At 70.0% G+C, this 16,788-nt stretch overlaps 2 protein-coding genes across 3 annotated transcripts; one reads left to right on the top strand and one right to left on the bottom strand.

The window, feature by feature from the left end:
• Positions 1–949: 949 nt before the first annotated feature.
• On the top strand, positions 950–8,171 carry ANKRD13B (ankyrin repeat domain 13B). Of its 2 annotated transcripts, none has more exons than XM_052804826.1 (15): positions 950–1,122; positions 4,655–4,790; positions 5,021–5,145; positions 5,236–5,281; positions 5,533–5,676; positions 5,811–6,000; positions 6,108–6,174; positions 6,270–6,351; positions 6,423–6,487; positions 6,570–6,700; positions 6,820–6,977; positions 7,055–7,207; positions 7,313–7,473; positions 7,687–7,767; positions 7,874–8,171. In XM_052804826.1, the coding sequence occupies exons 1-15, from the start codon at positions 1,012–1,014 to the stop codon at positions 8,102–8,104; spliced, it is 1,881 nt and encodes a 626-aa protein (XP_052660786.1). In that variant the 5' UTR covers positions 950–1,011; the 3' UTR covers positions 8,105–8,171. The 2 variants fall into 2 exon arrangements, with proteins under 2 accessions (XP_052660786.1, XP_052660787.1); XM_052804827.1 differs by having other exon boundaries at positions 7,687–7,763; positions 7,874–8,170.
• Positions 8,172–9,669: 1,498 nt separating this feature from the next.
• CORO6 (coronin 6) lies at positions 9,670–16,079 on the bottom strand. Its single transcript, XM_052804753.1, is given in 12 exon segments — positions 9,670–9,861; positions 9,975–10,205; positions 10,302–10,359; positions 10,441–10,586; positions 10,687–10,791; positions 11,220–11,285; positions 11,287–11,340; positions 11,830–12,011; positions 12,099–12,228; positions 12,688–12,810; positions 13,436–13,635; positions 15,884–16,079. Coding segments are annotated over 11 exon segments (1,416 nt in total). The 5' UTR covers positions 13,634–13,635; positions 15,884–16,079; the 3' UTR covers positions 9,670–9,738.
• Positions 16,080–16,788: the final 709 nt, after the last annotated feature.

Raw genomic sequence — 16,788 nt, 5'->3', positions numbered from 1 at the left:
AAGCACTTGGAGCAGGGGGGACACCCTGGTGTCACCATGGGGGCCCAGCAGGCAGCTGTGGGGGTCAGACCTCTGCGGCACGGCCGCTCCAGGCAGGAGCCACCGAAATGGGGCCCGATCCTGCCCCCCCCACCATGGGCCAGGCCGTACGGCCCGCGCCGCAAGTGACCTCACCGCTGGTTGCTGAGGAGATGGCTCGTGACGTCATGGGGCAGCGGGGCTGGCAGGGAGATAGGGGATGCTGCGCGGGGACCGGGGTGGGGGATGCGACCGCCGCCGCCTTCGTCACGGCTGAACGGAGAATAATAACGAGGGGGTTCACCCCTCGGCGGTGACCCCGTGGCAGGGTGGGGGGGCAGCGGGGTGGGGGGGCCGGGAGCGTGGCGCCGGCGGGAGGCCGAGGCGGCCGGCGGAGGCCCAACCTCGCATTGTTCTCGGGCGGCAGCCGGAAAACACGACGCCCGCCCCGGAGAAACGCAGGCGGAAAAGGAAACGGGGCCGGGGGCCCGCGCCTGACGCTGCTCGGGGTGGGGGGGGGACGACACTTGGGGTCCCCCCCCACCCGGTTCCCACCCGTCGCCTTCGCCCCTTCCATGCCATGTGCCCAGGGCCTGCTGGCCCATGGAGGGGGGGAGCGGGGGTCGGCCGGGAAATCAGCTTGAGGAAGGGTGGGATTCGAGGATTAGGGGGGGGGCTGAGTGCCAGCGAGGTGACCCTTTGCAGCCATCCCCGCGGGGTCGGAGGCCACGGTGATGGGCTGAGCAACGCGGGGCTGGGGGGGGGGGGAGCGAAGAGACGAAAGAAGGGGGCGATGCCGGACAGATCGACTACAAATCCCATGAGGCCGGGCGGTGCGGTGGCGGGGGAGGGAGGCCCACGGGGGGAAGCACCGGGCGGGAGGTGCCGTGCCCGCCCCGCCCCGCGGCCCCCCCCCCGCTTCCCGAGCCCCGCGCCCCCCGCTCCGCCCCACGCCGCGCCGCGCCCGCCGCGCCGCTCCAGCATGCACGGAGGATGCTCGCGTCTTGCTCAGGCAGGAAGGGGCCGGAGGGCAGGTACCCGCTGCATTACCTCGTCTGGCACAACCGCGCCCGTGACCTGGAGCGGGAGCTCAGCGCCAAGCAGGTGGGGTGGCCCCGGGGGGGGGGCCGCACAACGACCCGACACGGTCCGGTTCGGCTCGGGCTGATGCAATGCTGCCGGGTTGCAGCTGGGCTCCTGCTTGGGGCTGGGATGAGGAGGGAGAGGAGGAGGAGGAGGGTGCTTTCTGGGGTTGGCAGGTTCGGGGGGGGGGGTCGTGTGTGTGTGTGTGTGTGTGTGTGTCCCCTTGCACCCCGGAACTGTGTCAGCTGCCTCCGGGGTTGGCACGGAGCTGTGGGTACCACCCGCGGGTCCCCTGCATCCCCTGGTGCGCGCAGCCCCGGGCATCCCTCCCCACGTGTCCTCGGCTCCCCGCTAGGCCTCTGCGGGCCCCCGGCACCCCGACCCACGCCCCGCATCTCGGGGTGCTGCCAGCCCCGCTGGGGGTGCAGCCCCCAGCTCCCCACCCTCAGGCTGAGCCCCTCTCGAGGGGGGACACAGGGCCCTGACGCTGCCGGGGTGCAGCTTCCCAGCCCCAAGAGGCCAGGAGGGTTCTTCTAAGGGTGGGGGGACCCACTGTGTCCCCCAGGCCGGGAAACCCCCCCCTCCAGCCGGCCGGTGATGGAGCGGGGCCACGGGTGCATCCCCAGACGGGTTCCCAGCCTCTTTCTCCCCCGTGGCGTTGCAATTCAGGTAATTAAAACCCAACCCCGAAGACGCAGGAAACCGCAGGCGCTGGAGGGAGGCCGGCAGCGAGGCTGTGCCGAGCATCCCCGCTCCCTCGGCCCAGCTCCCGGCACCCTAGGGTGCTGAAGGCCACGCCGGATGGACCCCACTGATGCATGAAACGGGGGGGGGCCTGCGCGTCGCGCCGTGATGCTCCTGCCGGGATGCAGGCGATGGCTCCTGCCACACCCGCTTCCATTGTGGGGGCCAGCCGAGGTGGGGGGGGGGTGGGGGGCTGTGGCAGCATCACCCCGGCCCCCCCAACCCCATCGCCGGCTGTTTTATTTCCGTGGTAATTTGGGGTCATTTTTCCCAGGAGCCCGGCACGGTGGAGATGAAAGCTGGGTGCAGGCGGCAGCGGCTCGGCGGGCGCGGGGAGATGCAGGGGCTGCGAGGGTGGCTCCGGTCCCGCTCGCCTGCAGAGAGGCTTTCTAACCCCCCCCCCCCCGCCACCCCCCAAGCGCGGCCAGTGGAGGGGCTTTGCCGTGGCCCCTGCTGCCATTTGCAGGGCGAGAGCACCCCAGGGGTGCATGGGGGGGCCCATGGGTGCTGCAGGCCAGACACCAGGGCAGGTGGGGGTTTGAGGGAAAGGGGTGGGGGCCAGGCCAGGCTGAGCCCCCCCCCCCGTCTCTCCAGGGCATCTAGGGACACGGCTCAGCCCTTCTCCCTGCCAGAGCATCCCCCGGGTAAGCGGGTCAGGGCTGGTGCTGCATGTGATGCTGGGGGCTGGGTGTCCCCCTGCCCGGGGGCTCTGTCCTCCCGCCAGCCTGGGGACCCACGCGGGGGCAGTGGCACCGCATGGGTCCCCCCCACATGCAAGCGTTTCGGGTTGGGAAGCGCCGGGACAGCTGGCAGCATTGCTCCTCTCCGTGTCCCCATACGGGCCCTGTGTGGGTCACTCCTGAATAGTCACCACGACCTCCTGTCCACGCTTGCCTCCACCTGGGGAGCGAGGGCCAGCGGGTCCCCGTGGTGGGGACAGCGCGAGGACGTGGCAGGCAGTGACACAGAGCCCCTCGTGCCGGCACACCCCACACCGCAGCCTGCCCCATCACGCGTGGCAGGGACCTGGGGGTGCGCAGGGACAGCAGCGCCCGGCACCACCTCCCCACGCTGGCCCGTGTCCCCCCCTGCCACCCGGGAGCAGGCGTTGGGGTCCCCCACCCCGAGGACAACCCCGGCAGAGGGGATGCGCCGTGCCACGTGCCCAGCTGGCACAGGAGGAGCGGCCGAGCTCTAGTCCTGCGCTGCACCGCTGCCACCCCGAAGCCATCCCTGTCCCTGTCCCCAGCCCTGGTGAGTGTCACGGTCGCAGGACGGGCAGTGCTCGGAGGTCCGTGCCGCAGCCCCCGAGCCGGAGCCATCCCAGCGCCAGGGCGCAGGACTGAGCTCTTGCTGGCAAAAACTGGGTCATGCCATGTCCCCCGGGGTTGGCTCCGGCACCGTGTCCCCACAGTGGGGACCCTCGTCCTGCCCGGTGCTGGTGCAGGGCTGCGGCTGGGGAGCCCCACTGAGCCTGCAGCACCCGTCCCCCGGCTGGGGGGCGATTGCTTTAATTAGAGTCATTTCATTAGCGCAATTAAGAAGCAGCAGTCGCCTGGAGAGCGTTGGAGCGGCACGTTGACTCCCGGGGAACCGGGGGGGCTGTTTTGCTCCGGCAGTGTGGGCAGCCTGGGGGGTCCCCCTGCCTGCTGAGCCCCTGGGGATGAAGGGCATGGGGATGCCCACAGCCCGGGCAGGGATGGCGACATCCCTGGGGCAGAGGGACTGCGGGACGTGCCCAAGAGCGAGGCAGGGACTTGCTGCGGGCGAGAGCCTGGGTGCCGGAAAGCCCACACCCCACTCCAAACACCTCCAGGGTGCCTGGTCCCAGCTGGCACCTTTGGGTCCTGTACCCCAGGTTTGACATCCCAGGGGTGGCGTCCCCAAAACCCATGCCTTGATTCGGGGTTCGTCCCCAGTGCCCCCTGCCCCGGCAGCATCCAACTGCCCCTCTCCGGGCACAAGGCTTCTGTCCCGGCTGGGTGCTGGGGGGGGGGACAGAGGCTGGACCCCCACCTGCCACTCCATCAGGCCCCGAGCCGTGTCCCCAGCCCTGGGCACGGGTGCGACGTTGCACCCCGCGTGGGAAGCGGGGGCCCGTGGGTGCTCGGGGTGCCCACCGCCGCTGTCGGCGGGCGAGGGATTCCTCGGGGCTGGCTGGGCGCCAGGCTCCGGGCTTGGCACAAACAATCGCAGCCCCAGCGCGCAGCTCCCCAGGGCCCGGGGATCCTCCGAGCAGCCGCTCCGCTCACGCAGCCGTCCGCCCCCGGCTCAGGCAAGGGAACACGTGCGCCCGCCGCAGCCCACGTCGCCCGCCGCGCTCGCGGCCCCGGCGGAGGGGGGCTGCCGGCAGCTGCTGCCTGGCAACTGGGCAGCAGCCCCCCCAAACCCTCCAAATCCCAGAGGTGGGGGGCTTTTCCCGAGCTTGCAGCTGCATCGATCCCTGCGCCGTGCCGGGGGCATCCGTGCCCCCTGCTGCCACGCCGTACCCCCTGCTCTGTGCCAGCGTGGTGGGTGCAGCCCAGCCTGACCGTGCCGAGCCGTGCTGGGTGCTGGCAGCCGCTGCTGTGCTCTCCCCACCCTCCCCATGGGTTTAGCAGCGGCTGTGGGGAGCAGGGAAAGCCTTTTGGGGTGCAGCGCATGTGCATCTCTCGAGGGAGCTCAGGAAGGGGGATGCTCTCTGAGATACCGGCAAATGTCGTCTGCTTTCCCTGGCTGCTCCGACCGGGAGCCTCGCATCTGCAGGAGGGCATTGGGGGGCGAGGTCCGGCCGCCCCGGTGCCCCCTGAGCCTCGCAACCTCCCAGCAGGCCGACATCGAGCAGCTGGACCCCCGAGGACGCACCCCGCTGCACCTGGCCACCACGCTGGGCCACCTCGAGTGCGCCAGGGTGCTGCTGAAGCATGGCGCTGACGTGGGCAAGGAGAACCGCAGCGGCTGGACAGGTGAGCCGGGGGGGGCTCGCTGCCTCGGTCCTCCATCAAGCTGCCCTGGCATGGGCACGGGCACGGGTACGGGCATGGGCACGCTCAACTCGCTGCTGCAGCTCCCCAAGGGACAGCTCACGCGGTGGAACATGCACGTGGCTCCTGTGCAGCGGCCAGCTCCGGCGTGCCACGCCGTGCCGTGCCGTGCCGTGTGATGCCCCTGGGCACTGCCCCTCTCTGCCCTGCAGTCCTGCAGGAGGCCGTGAGCACCCGCGACCTGGAGCTGGTGCAGCTGGTCCTGCGCTACCGCGACTACCAGAGAGCCATCAAGCGCCTGGCCGGGATCCCCATCCTGCTGGAGAAGCTGCGCAAGGTACCTCCCGCCGGAGGGGGCTGCTGGGGTGGGGATGGGGGGGGGGATGCCGGCCATGGGCTCCTCCTGACCCCGCTGTGCTCTCTGCAGGCCCAGGACTTCTACGTGGAGATGAAGTGGGAGTTCACCAGCTGGGGTAAGCTCGGGGCAGAGCGTGGCTGGGAGGGGAGCGGGAGTTTCCCAGCAGAGTCCCCCAGCCCCAGCATCCATCCCCAAGATGGGGGACACCTGGCCCTTTGCCCTCCCCACCCCCCAAGCTTGCAGACCCCCGTCCCACCAAGGCGTGGGGTTCCCCAGATGTGTCCCCCACCCAGCTCAGCGCTGGCAGCCCACTCGGGGGTGCAGGGTGGCCCCATCCCCGGCTGGGCTATCGCCGTCTCTCCCCAGTGCCGTTGGTGTCCAAGATCTGCCCCAGTGACACCTACAAGGTGTGGAAGAGCGGCCAGAATCTGCGGGTGGACACCACGCTGCTGGGCTTCGACCATATGACCTGGCAGCGGGGCAACCGCAGCTTCGTCTTCCGGGGACAAGGTGAGCCGGCACGGGGGTCCCCCATGCCGCCCTCACCAGGGAGCACTGGCAGAGCCCCTCGGCACTGCAGCGGGGCCGGGTGACGTGGTGGGGACCGTGGTTGCCCCCGCGTGCCCCGACCCTCCTCCCTGCAGACACCAGCGCGGTGGTTATGGAGATTGACCACGACCGGCGGGTGGTCTACTCGGAGACGTTGGCCCTGGCCGGCCACGACCAGGAGGTGCTGCTGGCTGCTGTGCAGCCCACCGAGGAGCAGGTGATGGGGCGGCTGACGGCCCCCGTCGTCACCACCCAGCTCGACACCAAGAACATCGCCTTTGAGAGGTGGGCTGGGGGCGGCACCGAGCCCCCCCCCCCGGCCCCAGGGTGCTCGCACCCTGGGCTGTCCGAGTGAGACCATCCATTGCTCACGGTACTTCGCGTCACCCCAGGAACAAGTCCGGGATCCTGGGCTGGAGGAGCGAGAAGACGGAAATGGTGAATGGGTACGAGGCCAAGGTGAGGAGCAGGGGTGTTGAGACGCCCGCGGAGGGGGTACGGCCGGTTGCGGGTGGGGGGTATCCACCTCTGCCATTCCCCGCCTCTTCGGCCAGGTCTACGGCGCATCCAACGTGGAGCTGATCACGCGGACGCGGACCGAGCACCTCTCGGACCAGCACAAGGGCAAGAGCAAAGGTGGAGCCGGCGTGGGCCGGGCGGGCAGGGCGCTGCGCCGGCTCTGGCCCTCACTCCCTCCTCTCCCGCAGGCAGTAAGACCCCCCTGCAATCCTTCCTGGGCATCGCCGAGCAGCACGTGGGGCCCAACAACGGGGTGAGCATCCCAGGGGTCCGGGGGGGGGTGGCCCCGCAGTTGAAATTCCCCCCCCCCGTCACCCCACCGGGCTGTCCCGCAGACGCTGATCACGCAGACGCTGAGCCATGCCAACCCCACGGCCATCACCCCTGAGGAGTACTTCAACCCCAACTTCGAACTGGGCAACCGAGACATGGGGCGGCCCATGGAGCTCACCACCAAGACACAGAAGTGAGGGGGGAAGGAGCAGATTGGGGGGGACCCCCCCCCCATCTCCCCTCCGACCGCTGCAGAGCCCCCGGGGTGGGGGGGCAGGCAGGGGTCCCCAGCCCAGCGCCTGTCCCCGGCAGGTTCAAGGCGAAGCTGTGGCTGTGCGAGGACCACCCGCTGTCCCTCTGCGAGCAGGTTGCCCCCATCATTGACCTCATGGCAATAAGCAACGCGCTCTTCGCCAAGCTGCGGGACTTCATCACCCTGCGCCTCCCGCCGGGCTTCCCCGTCAAGATCGGTACGGGGGGGGTCTTTGCCGCCGGTACGGGTGGCGCAGCCAGCTTCCCTCCCTGCTTTTTTTTCCCTTTCCTGCAGAAATCCCCATCTTCCACATCCTCAACGCCCGCATCACCTTTGGGAACCTCAACGGGTGCGACGAGCCCGTCAGCTCCCTGCGGCACAGCCCCAGCAGCGAGGCACCCTCGCCCAGCAGCGACTCCTCCAGCGTCAGCAGCTCCAGTTCCCTGAGTACGTGGGGTCGGGGTGGGGGGACACAAACACGGCTGGTGGGGTGGGAGGGGGGGACACACACAGCGGGGTGCCCAACCGTACCGGCCGCCTGTTTCCCCGCAGCCTCGTGCCGGGCGTGCGAGATGGACCCGGCGCTGTTCGAGGTGCCGCGGGGGTACAGCGTGGTGGGCACCCACCAGGACGCCCTGCGGGAGGATGAGGATGACCTGCTGCAGTTCGCCATCCAGCAGAGCCTGCTGGAAGCGGGCAGCGAGTACGACCAGGTGGGCACTGCCACCCCCCCCAGCTTCCTCCTGCCCCCCCACCCCGGCTGTGGTACCCCGCTGCCCGCCCTGTCCTGACGCTGCCCTGGGATGCTCACCCCATCCCTGCATCCCACGGTGATGGGTCAGGGCTCGTGCAGGGGAACCGGGTTTTGGGTGCTGGGGGGCAGAGTGGGGGGGGGATGCCACCCCCTGAGCACCCCCCTGCCACAGGTCACCATTTGGGAAGCGCTAACCAACAGCAAACCGGGCACCCACCCCATGTCGCACGAAAGCCGCCGAGGAGACAGGTTGGTAAGGTCCGGCCAGCCCCCCCCATCCCGGGGTGGTGGTGGGGGGGGAGCGGGAGTGGGTGCCAGCCCCGCGGGGACCCCCGCTGAGACCCTGCCACCCCCCCCAGGACTCCGCAGCACACGGCGGCCCCCCGTCCCCCAGTCACCCCAGCCCCGGGGGGGGGCGGCGGGGGGCCCAGCGCCCTGTTCCCCAGTTACGCGGAGCAGCTGCGGCTGGCCATGGCACTGTCGGCGCGGGAGCAGGAGGAAGCGGAGCGCCGGACACGCCAGGAGGAAGAGGAGCTGCAGCGGATCCTGCAGCTCTCGCTGACGGAGAAGTGACCCCGTGCCCCCGCTGAGCCCCCCCCCCCTTACCCCGATGGGGCTGGGGATGCGGCTGGTGCCGTGTACGGGGGGGGGGGGAGCGGGATGGGGGGAGCCAGCCCAAGCACTGCGGAGGGCAAATGGGGAGGGGGGTGTGTGCGGGATTTGGCCCTGGTGTAGGGGACATCGTCCCCATAGCCGGGGCGGTACTGAGGTGTTGGGGGGGGGGGAGCACCCCACAGCAGGACAGGGTGAGAGTGGGGGTGGGGTGACAGCCCTGCAGCGGGGGTGACGGGGACAAGGGGTGGCAACCCCACAGACTGTACCCCACTCCTGGGACAGCCCTAGCCCCCCCCCCAACTGCCCTATGGGGTGCTGCTCAGCCCCTCACCCCAGGAAGGTGGTGGGGGGCACATCCTGCCCCAGATGGGGGGGGCTGCTGCTCGTGTGGGGCTGCCACTCGTGTGGGGGTCCTGAGGTGCCCCCAGAGCTGGGGGGGGGGGCTCTGCCCAGCCCCCTCGCCCCCCCTCTGCCCAGGCGCTACCAAGTGCACTTACCCGGGAGCTGCTCTGCCTGCCAACGGGGGGGGGGGGGGGTCAGCCCCATTGCACCCCACAGCCAGCGCGGGGCTGCACAGCCACCCCCCCCCCACCCCAGCGTGGGGGTCCACTGCGGCAGCCAAGGGGGTGCCTGCAAAAGGCCGCCCAGTGTCACCCCCCCCACCCCTTACTCCCTGCTCGCATCCCCCCCCCCGCCCTGCTCGGATGCCCCCCCCTTGGCAGCGCTGCACCCCCTCGTCCTGGGCACTGACCCCGAGAGAAACCTTACGTCAAATGGTGCTAACCCCCGGCTCCCCCCGCCCCGGGCTGCTCCTCCTTTGCACACAGGGGACCGGGGGCTGGGGGGGGGGGGGCCGGGTTTGCTCCCCTGGGACTTTTCGTAGCGGCCACCCCCCCCACATCACCACTCCATGCACCCCACAAGCGACGTCTGGGCCAGGGCTGGGGGAGCCCGAGCAGCTCCGACCACAGCCAACACCAATAAATGCTCTTTAATGTTTGTCTCTCTCGGCCTCTCTCTGCCTGCGCCGGGGCCGTGCGGGTAGCGGGGTGCACTCAGGGGCCCCCCCCCGGCAGTCCCATGTCCCCGGTACCCGCCACATGGCCACAGGTGGCCGAGCTCTTTATTAAATGGGGGGCCCAGGAGCAAAGAGCCGGTTGGGAGCACCCACCGAGGGGGGCGATGGGGCAGGGGGAGGCGAGGGGGGTGATGGGGTGATGGGGGGGGGGGTTGTAGCACCGTACCCAAGCACATCCTGGCCGGGGGGGGCCTGGCCTGACAGCTCCCCGTCCGGGGAGGATGCTGGCATCCAGCTTGCAGGTCCCCGAGGAGGGATGCTCAGCAGCCCCAGCCTGCGGGGAACGAAGCGGGACACCCCCCCCCCCCCCCCCCCCCCCCGGTGCTGCAGCGGGGTGTCGATGTGGCAGGCCACCCCAGGAGCAGGATGCGACCGATGCCAGTGGAGGTGGGGGGTCAGGTCCGACCCCGCTCCCTGCAGCCTTGGCTCCTGGGGAAAGAACACGGCTCTGGGCTCCTGCCCTCTGCGGGGTCTCGGCTTTAATCCCCGGGGGGGGCCGGGACAGTCCTCCCCATGGCCGTGGCCGCCACGCTAGTCCGTGCCATTGGTGAACTGGCAGAGTTTGTCCTCCAGGTCGGAGATGCGCTTCTCCTGCGCTTGGACCATCTCCTTCAGGGCACGGATCTCCTCCAGCACCTCCTCCAAGGCTGGCCGCTGCAGATGGGGGGGGGAGCACAGGTGGGGGGTCACTGGGGAGCCCCCTCCAACCCCACCGCAGGTGGGGAGCCAGCCCCGGCCGCGACGTCCCCAATCCCCAGGACACTCACGGAGAAGTCAGGGTCACAGGTGGAGTGGCTGTGGCGGCGGCCCGGGGGGGGCTTGCTGTCCAGGATATTCTTTTTGACCACCTTCAGCTCCCGGTTCTTGATGGGGACGTAGCCGTCCCGCAGCGAGATGAGGATGGGCTCCGCGTCCTTCCCCGACAGCCACTCGTCCGCCTCCAGGGCCGGCTCGGGACCCGGCGTGTCGGGGTACAGGTCGTCCTGGAAGAGGTCTGACTGCGGGGGCGAGGGATTCAGCGGTGAGACGGGGGGGTGTGTGCGTGTGTCCCAGACCCCCCCCCCCATCTCCCCCGGGACCCCCCGCGAGCTCACCTTGCGCGGCACCGTCATGACGATGGGCTCGCACTTGCGCTCGTGCAGCTTGAAGAACCTGCGTGGGACAGAGGCGGTCGGGGTCCGGCCATCCCCTTGACCCTTCTGGCTCCCCCCAGCCCCCCCCCAGGGTTCTTACCTGGCGATTTCACACTTGCTGACGTCCAGCCCGCGCTTGGGCATGAAGCCCATGCCCCGCTGCGGTTCCTTGCTGCTGTAGGTGTTCAGGTAGTGCACGTAGGGTGCCTCGTCTGTGATTTCGAAGTATCGGATGCTGCTGTCACCCTGCGGGTATGGGGACGGGTGTCAACCAGCCCCGGCACCCCCAGGGATGGGGTGGAACGGCGGGGGGGGGGGGTGTGCACCCCGGGGTGGGGGGGGTTACCTTCCCGCAGAGGTAGACGATGCTGGAGTCGGGGTCGTAGAAGGGCAGCAGGACGCCGTTGCTCGTGTCCATCTCCTGCAGGGCGATGGGCTCCTCAAAGTTGTTCTGCGGGGCCGGAGTGGCAGAGGGGGGGTGAGCGGTGGCCCCCAAAACCCCCAGCCTGGTTAGTCACACACGTTAGCCACGGCACACTGCAGGGACGGGGCTCGTCCCCCTCCTCGGGGTACACAACCCTGCGGGTGGGCAGCCTGGCATGCCCCCCCCAGCACCCCCTGCCCCGCTCCCTCTTACCTGCACAACTGGGTGCACCCCAGCCCGGCTTGCCGCCCCCCCCCCAGCGCTCCCTGCCCCCCCCAGCCCCCTCCCCATGCCTGGCACAGCACGGCACACTTGGGAACTTGGCATCTTTTTTTGGGGGCGGTGAGGTTGGGATGCAGCAGGTAACCCCATGCTGGAGCAAGGGGCGGGGGGGGAGACGATCGGGGTGGGGGGGAGCCAAGTTCCCGGGGCGGCACTCCATGCGGCCTCGTTACCGGGTCCCACAAGCCCAGTTCCCGCTGGCTCATTCTGGTAAAGCCCGTGGTAAAGATGTATCCTTCCCCGCGTGAAGATGGCCCGCACGGGCCTCAGCCCTTCGTGGGGGGCAAACCTCTCCTAGGAGGAGGGGGAGAGAGTCAGCACGGGGCATGGGAAGAGGGGAAAATGGGAGAGGGGGTCCGGATCTGTCCCCCAAAACAGCTGCTGAGTCCTGCTCCTGGGGAACGCACGAGGCTCTCGGGGCGCACGCGGTGCTGGAGAGTATTCCCGGCACCCGGCGCATCCCCGGCTCGGCCGGGCTCCGCGGGGTCCCCGGGACGGCGCCGGCCGGAGGGGAGCCGCCATCTCGTACCAGGTCCCAGAGGCCCAGCTGCCGCTCGCTCATCTTGCTGAAGCCGGTGGTGAAGATCTTGCCATCCGCCATGAAGATGGCGCGGATGGGACGGGCGCCGTCGTGCGGTTTGGCTTTCTCCTGCGCCGGCCGTTAGCGGGTTAAAACCAAACACAGAGACGCGCGGGGTGCGGGAGGTTAGTAGGGTCAGGCGGGCATGGGGGGGGGGACCCCGCGGCGGGATGGTGGGGGGGACACATGGTAGGACCACTCACCGCCACGACCTGCTGCTTGCGGGGGTCGATGACGCGGACCTTCTTGTCCTTGCAGGTGGTGACGAGGAGGCTGCCGTTGCGGTTCCAGCCCACGTTGTAGATGAGGTCGGTGTGCATGTCCTCCAGCACCAGCAGCATCTCCCCCGTGCCCACGTTCCAGAGGATCACCAAATTGTCACAGCCTGCGGAGGACCGACGGGGTAGATGTCGTCACCCCACGGATTCTCCCCCCCCCCGATCCTGGGGAGGGCGACCCGGGACCCCCTTACCTGCGCTGAGCAGGACGTTGCGGGCGGTGGGGTGCCACGAGATGATGCCCACCCGTTTGGAGTGTCCCTCCAGCGTCACCACCGGCTCCGTGATGTTGCGCACGGGGACGTAGTCGGGGATCTGCCACACCTGGGGGGGGTGACGGGACGGTGAGGGGGGCACGGGGTGGCAGGGATCACCCCACAGGTGAGTGCTAAGTGGCTGAGGGCCTCGGAGCCAATTAACCTCATCGTTAATCCCGGCTCAGGCTGCGGGGAGGGTGGCGAGGGGACGACAGCAGCGCCTGCATCCTGGGGTGCATCCCCAGCACTTGGGGTGCTGGTGGGCACAGGGAGGGGGGCACGGCCACGGCGCAGCCCCCTGCCTCCCCCCCCCCCCAGCTATTCCTGGGTGCTGAGTCGCCGGGGCGGGTATATTTAGCACAAACTGCTGCATCATGGAGAGAGCAGCCGCCGCCAGCGTGAACGCATGGCACTGGGGCTAAAAATAGGCCAGTGACACTTCGCAGGCAGCGAAGGGGGGGAGGATGCTCCGTGCCGCTCCCCCAGTGCCCACCGTCCCCCTCCCACCCGGGGTCCAGCCCCTCACCATGACGGTGGTGTCCTCCGAGGCGCTGGCGATGACGTTGTCATTGTGGGGACACCAGTCGATGTCCAGCACGGGCGCCGTGTGTCCGGTCACCAGCGGGTGGTTCTTGTCCACCCGTCCCGTCTGCAACGCCGAGGTGCTGGGATGAATCCCCAGCGGCTGGGGGGGGACACCCTGCCAGGTGCCCCCCAAGCCCCAGCCCGGCCACTACGTGGGGCTGTGGCACAAGCGGGGACACGCAGGGGACCCCGGAGGTGGCCAGAGCTTTGCGCCCGCCTCGAAGGGGGAAACTGAGGCAGGCAGTGGGAATGGGGCTCACTTAGCACGAGGCCCCGTAGGGACACAGAGGGGAACGATGTGCGCCGGGAAAAGTTGTTTTGTGTCCCTTCTGATGGCAAGGAGGGGCTGGGATGGGGTCCCCAGCCCCTCTGCTGGGGTGGGCATGGCAGACCCCCACCCCACTTGAATGCTCCCTGGGCATCGTGTGCCCCCGGGGAATTTGGGCTGGGGAGAAAGCTGCCGGCGGTCTCCCCCATCACCTCGGTCACCCCCGGGACGTCACCCTTCGCAGGTGCCGATGATCACCCCAGGTTGTCCCCGCCCCGAGCCCCCACGCGAGGATGGGGATATTGTGGCAAAGCTGGGGGGGGGTCCAGGCCCACAGCAGCTCTGCAAAAGCAGAGCCCATCAGCATGTCCCCCCAGTACATCCCGGGGGGGGACCAGACCCTGGCAACCTCCCCGCTCACCTTGGCAAGAGGCAGGACGATGAAGGCCCCCCCACCGCCGGACTCGACGATGATGGCCACAAACTTGGGGTTGACGGCACAGAAGGAGCTGTCACACGTCACCTTGGAGACACGAATGTCCTCGTACATCTGGTCAGCCTTCACCGGCTGCCCGAAGACGTGCCGGAACTTGCTCTGGCGCACCACGCGGCGGCTCATGGCTGGGGGGTGCAGGGTCAGGCTACGACCCCCCCCTTGACACAGCATGGAGGGGTTTTGGCCCCCTCAGGCCTTGTGCTCCGAGACACCCCCCCTACCCTGGACACAGGGGGAAGCCTGGGGACACGGAGATGATGAGGGATGAGGGTGCAGGATGGTGCCCGATGTGGCCCCGACCCCGTGGCAGGGACCGGGGGTAGCCCTTGGCGGCGGGGGGGCGAGTGCTGCGAGTGCTGGGGACGGGCATCCCGTGGCCGGAGCCGCTTGATGGCTGGGCAGGGACATGGCCGTGCCATGATGCGCGGCCGTGCCATGATGCGCAGCCGTGCCGTGCCCCGCGGCTGTGCTGTGCCCCACAGCTGTGCCATGCCCCGTGGCTGGCACCGGGGTTGGCACCTCAGCGGCTGCAGTAGAGAAGCGGGGCTGAGGGCAGTTTGGGGTGGACACGGAGGTGCCGCGCACCAGGTCACAGCTTGTCCCCTTCTGTCCCGTCCTGCATGGGTGGCCCGAGGTCGCCCGGCTCGACCCAGCACCCAGGAGAAAAGCTGTGCCTCCAGCATTGCCCGCCCCACACGTCCCGCCATGGGCTCCTGCCCCGGGGCTCCACGTGTGCCACCCACTCTACACCCCCAACCCACTCACCCGGCACTCACCCCGGGCGAGGGCTGGACCCGGCACAGCCACGCAGCCCCATGGGCACGCCGGGGTGCAGAGGAGCCCCCCCGGCGGGGTCTCCAGCCCTCGGCCGCCGCCGGCTACGCCGCCCGCCATCACCCATCTCTGTCCCAAGCCCGCGCTGCTTCTGGGACCTGCCCGGGGGGCATTGAGCCCCTCGGGACCCCAAAACCCATGGAGCTGGGGCTCTGCAGCACCCATGAGCCACTGACCGCCCCGGGGACTCCCCTGTGCTCTTTTGGGGCCTCAGCCATTGCCAGGGGCCACATCCAGCCACCAAACCACAGCCCGGAGGGCCGGGCACCGCTGTCCCCAGCCTGCGGGGCCGGTGTGGGCAGAGGTAGGAGCAGATCTGCTCCTCCACGTCCCCGCCGGTGGCTTTTGGCCAGGGCACGTGCAACGCCAAGCCAAGCCACATCTGCCCGGTCCCTGGGTGTCCCCAGGGGTCCTCACGGCCCTTCGGCATCGTCCCTGGCCTGGCGGAGCTGGTGTGGGTTGGAACCAGGTGCTGAGGGGTCCCAGAGCCCTGCTACCGAGGGGGGCTGGACGCTGGCACTGCTGGCATCACCCCCACAGCCCCGGGCATGGTCCCCAGCCCTGGGGAGGAGTGAGTGGGCTCCGTGGGGACACCCTCCGGGTATTTTGCAGCACCTCATCCATTGCCAGTGGGAGTAGAGCTTGGGGTGTAGGCGTGCAGGGGAGGGGGTGATGGCCTGGCCGGCTGGGCAGAGGGCATGCAGCGTACGGGCAGGATGCAGGCAGGGGCGCAGGGAAGGCGCAGGTGAGGTGCAAATGTGGTGCAGGCAGAGTTGAGCAGGGTGCAGGCAGTGTGTAGTGTGCGGGCTGGGTTGGGTGGGGTGCAGGCAGAGTTGGGCAGGGTACAGGCAGGGCTGAATGGGGTACAGGCAGAGTTCAGATGGGGTGCTAGCAGGGCTCAATGGGGTACAGGCAGCGCTCAGGCGGGGTGCTAGCAGGGTGCGGGCAGGGCTTAACGGGGTGCAGGCAGAGTTCAGGAAGGGTGCTAGCAGGGCGCAGCAGGGCTGAATGGGGCGCAGGCAGAGTTCAGGCAGGGTGCTAGCAGGGTGCAGGCAGGCCTGAATGGGGTGCAGGCGGGCTGCAGGCGGGCTGCAGGCTGGGTGCTAGCAGGCTGCAGGCGTGACAGCCGGACGGGGCGCGGGCAGGGGGTTAGCAGGCTGCAGGCGGGGTGCAGGCACGACACGGGTGGGGTGCTGGCAGGGAGCAGGCGGGGTGCTAGCAGCGTGCAGGCGGGGCCAGGCGGGGTGCGGGCGTGATGCGGGCGGGGTGCAGGCAAGGTGCAAGGCAGGATACAGGCAGGACGGCCCCGCTCCCCGCTCCCCGGGCCGGGCCATTACGTTGCCACAATTGAATCCGCAGCGGCTGCTCGGGAACGACCAGAGGTCACTTTCCAAATATAGCCATCTCCTGCCGGGCGGCGGGCGAGGGGCCGGGGGACCCGGGGGGCCTCAACCCAGCGCCCAACCGGCCCCCCCTTTCCCTCTCTCCCTTCCCTTTCCTCCCTCCCGGTGCCCGGCCCGCCCGCTCCCCGGCTCCCACCTGCGCTCGGCGGCTCCCGGGCGCGCCCGGCGCTGCGCCCCGTTCCGCTCGGCTCCGCCCGGCTCGGTTCTGTCCCGTTCCCGGTTCTGGCTCCGGCTTCGGCTTCCCCTACTACCCCGGTCCCGGCTCGGCTCGGCTCGGCCCGGCCCCGCTCCGCTTACGCCCGGCGCGGCTGGGCTCAGTGCACCGCGCAGTGCCGCTGCCGCAGAGAACAGCTGAGCCGAGCCGGGAGCCGGGGCCGGCACGGCCCCCCCGCGGCGGGCACCGGGAGGAGGGGACGGGAGGGGGGGGCCCGGCCCGGCCCCGCCTGCCCCTGCACCCTGCCCGGCCCCCCCCCCCCACTCCGCCCGCAGGGATGGGGTCAGCCCTGGCATAGCTCCCTTCCCAAAAGCGGGGGGCCCAAGGGTGCCCGCAGCTCCCCCCCCCCCCCCGGCACGGTGTATGGGAGCCCCTCGGCCCAGGGGTGCAGGGGGGGTAGGAGAAGCCCCTCTGCCCCCTCCTGCCAGGCAGCGTCTTCCTAAAGCGTTGGGGAAAACCAAGAGCCCTTGACAATTCGCCCCCCCCCCCCCCCCCCGGCTGCCATCACCCCGGGGGTCACCCCCACCCAGGGCTCAAGTGGGACACAGGGCTCGCCCTGCCACGGGTCCCCCCTGCACCCTGGGGCCAGCTCAGCCCCACAGAGACCATGGCCGTGGGCCGGCCCCGGGGGTCCCGACACCCACAGCACCCCGTGGGCTCACCACGTCCCCCCCCAGGGAGCAAGGGGGCTGCAAACCCATGGGGGTGAGTCCACATCAACCCCAGCCCTGCCGTAGCGGGATGGTGACAGGCACGTTCAGAAGCCAGATTTGGGATTTAGCAGAGCCCAGCCCCACAGGGATGCCCTGGCACAAGGGGATTAAGGG

The sequence above is a fragment of the Harpia harpyja genome, chromosome 12, assembly GCF_026419915.1.
Source record: "Harpia harpyja isolate bHarHar1 chromosome 12, bHarHar1 primary haplotype, whole genome shotgun sequence".
NCBI classification, from domain to species: domain Eukaryota; kingdom Metazoa; phylum Chordata; class Aves; order Accipitriformes; family Accipitridae; genus Harpia; species Harpia harpyja.
The sequence above is the reverse complement of the archived record's forward strand: the minus strand, read 5'-3'. Positions and strand labels throughout refer to the sequence as shown.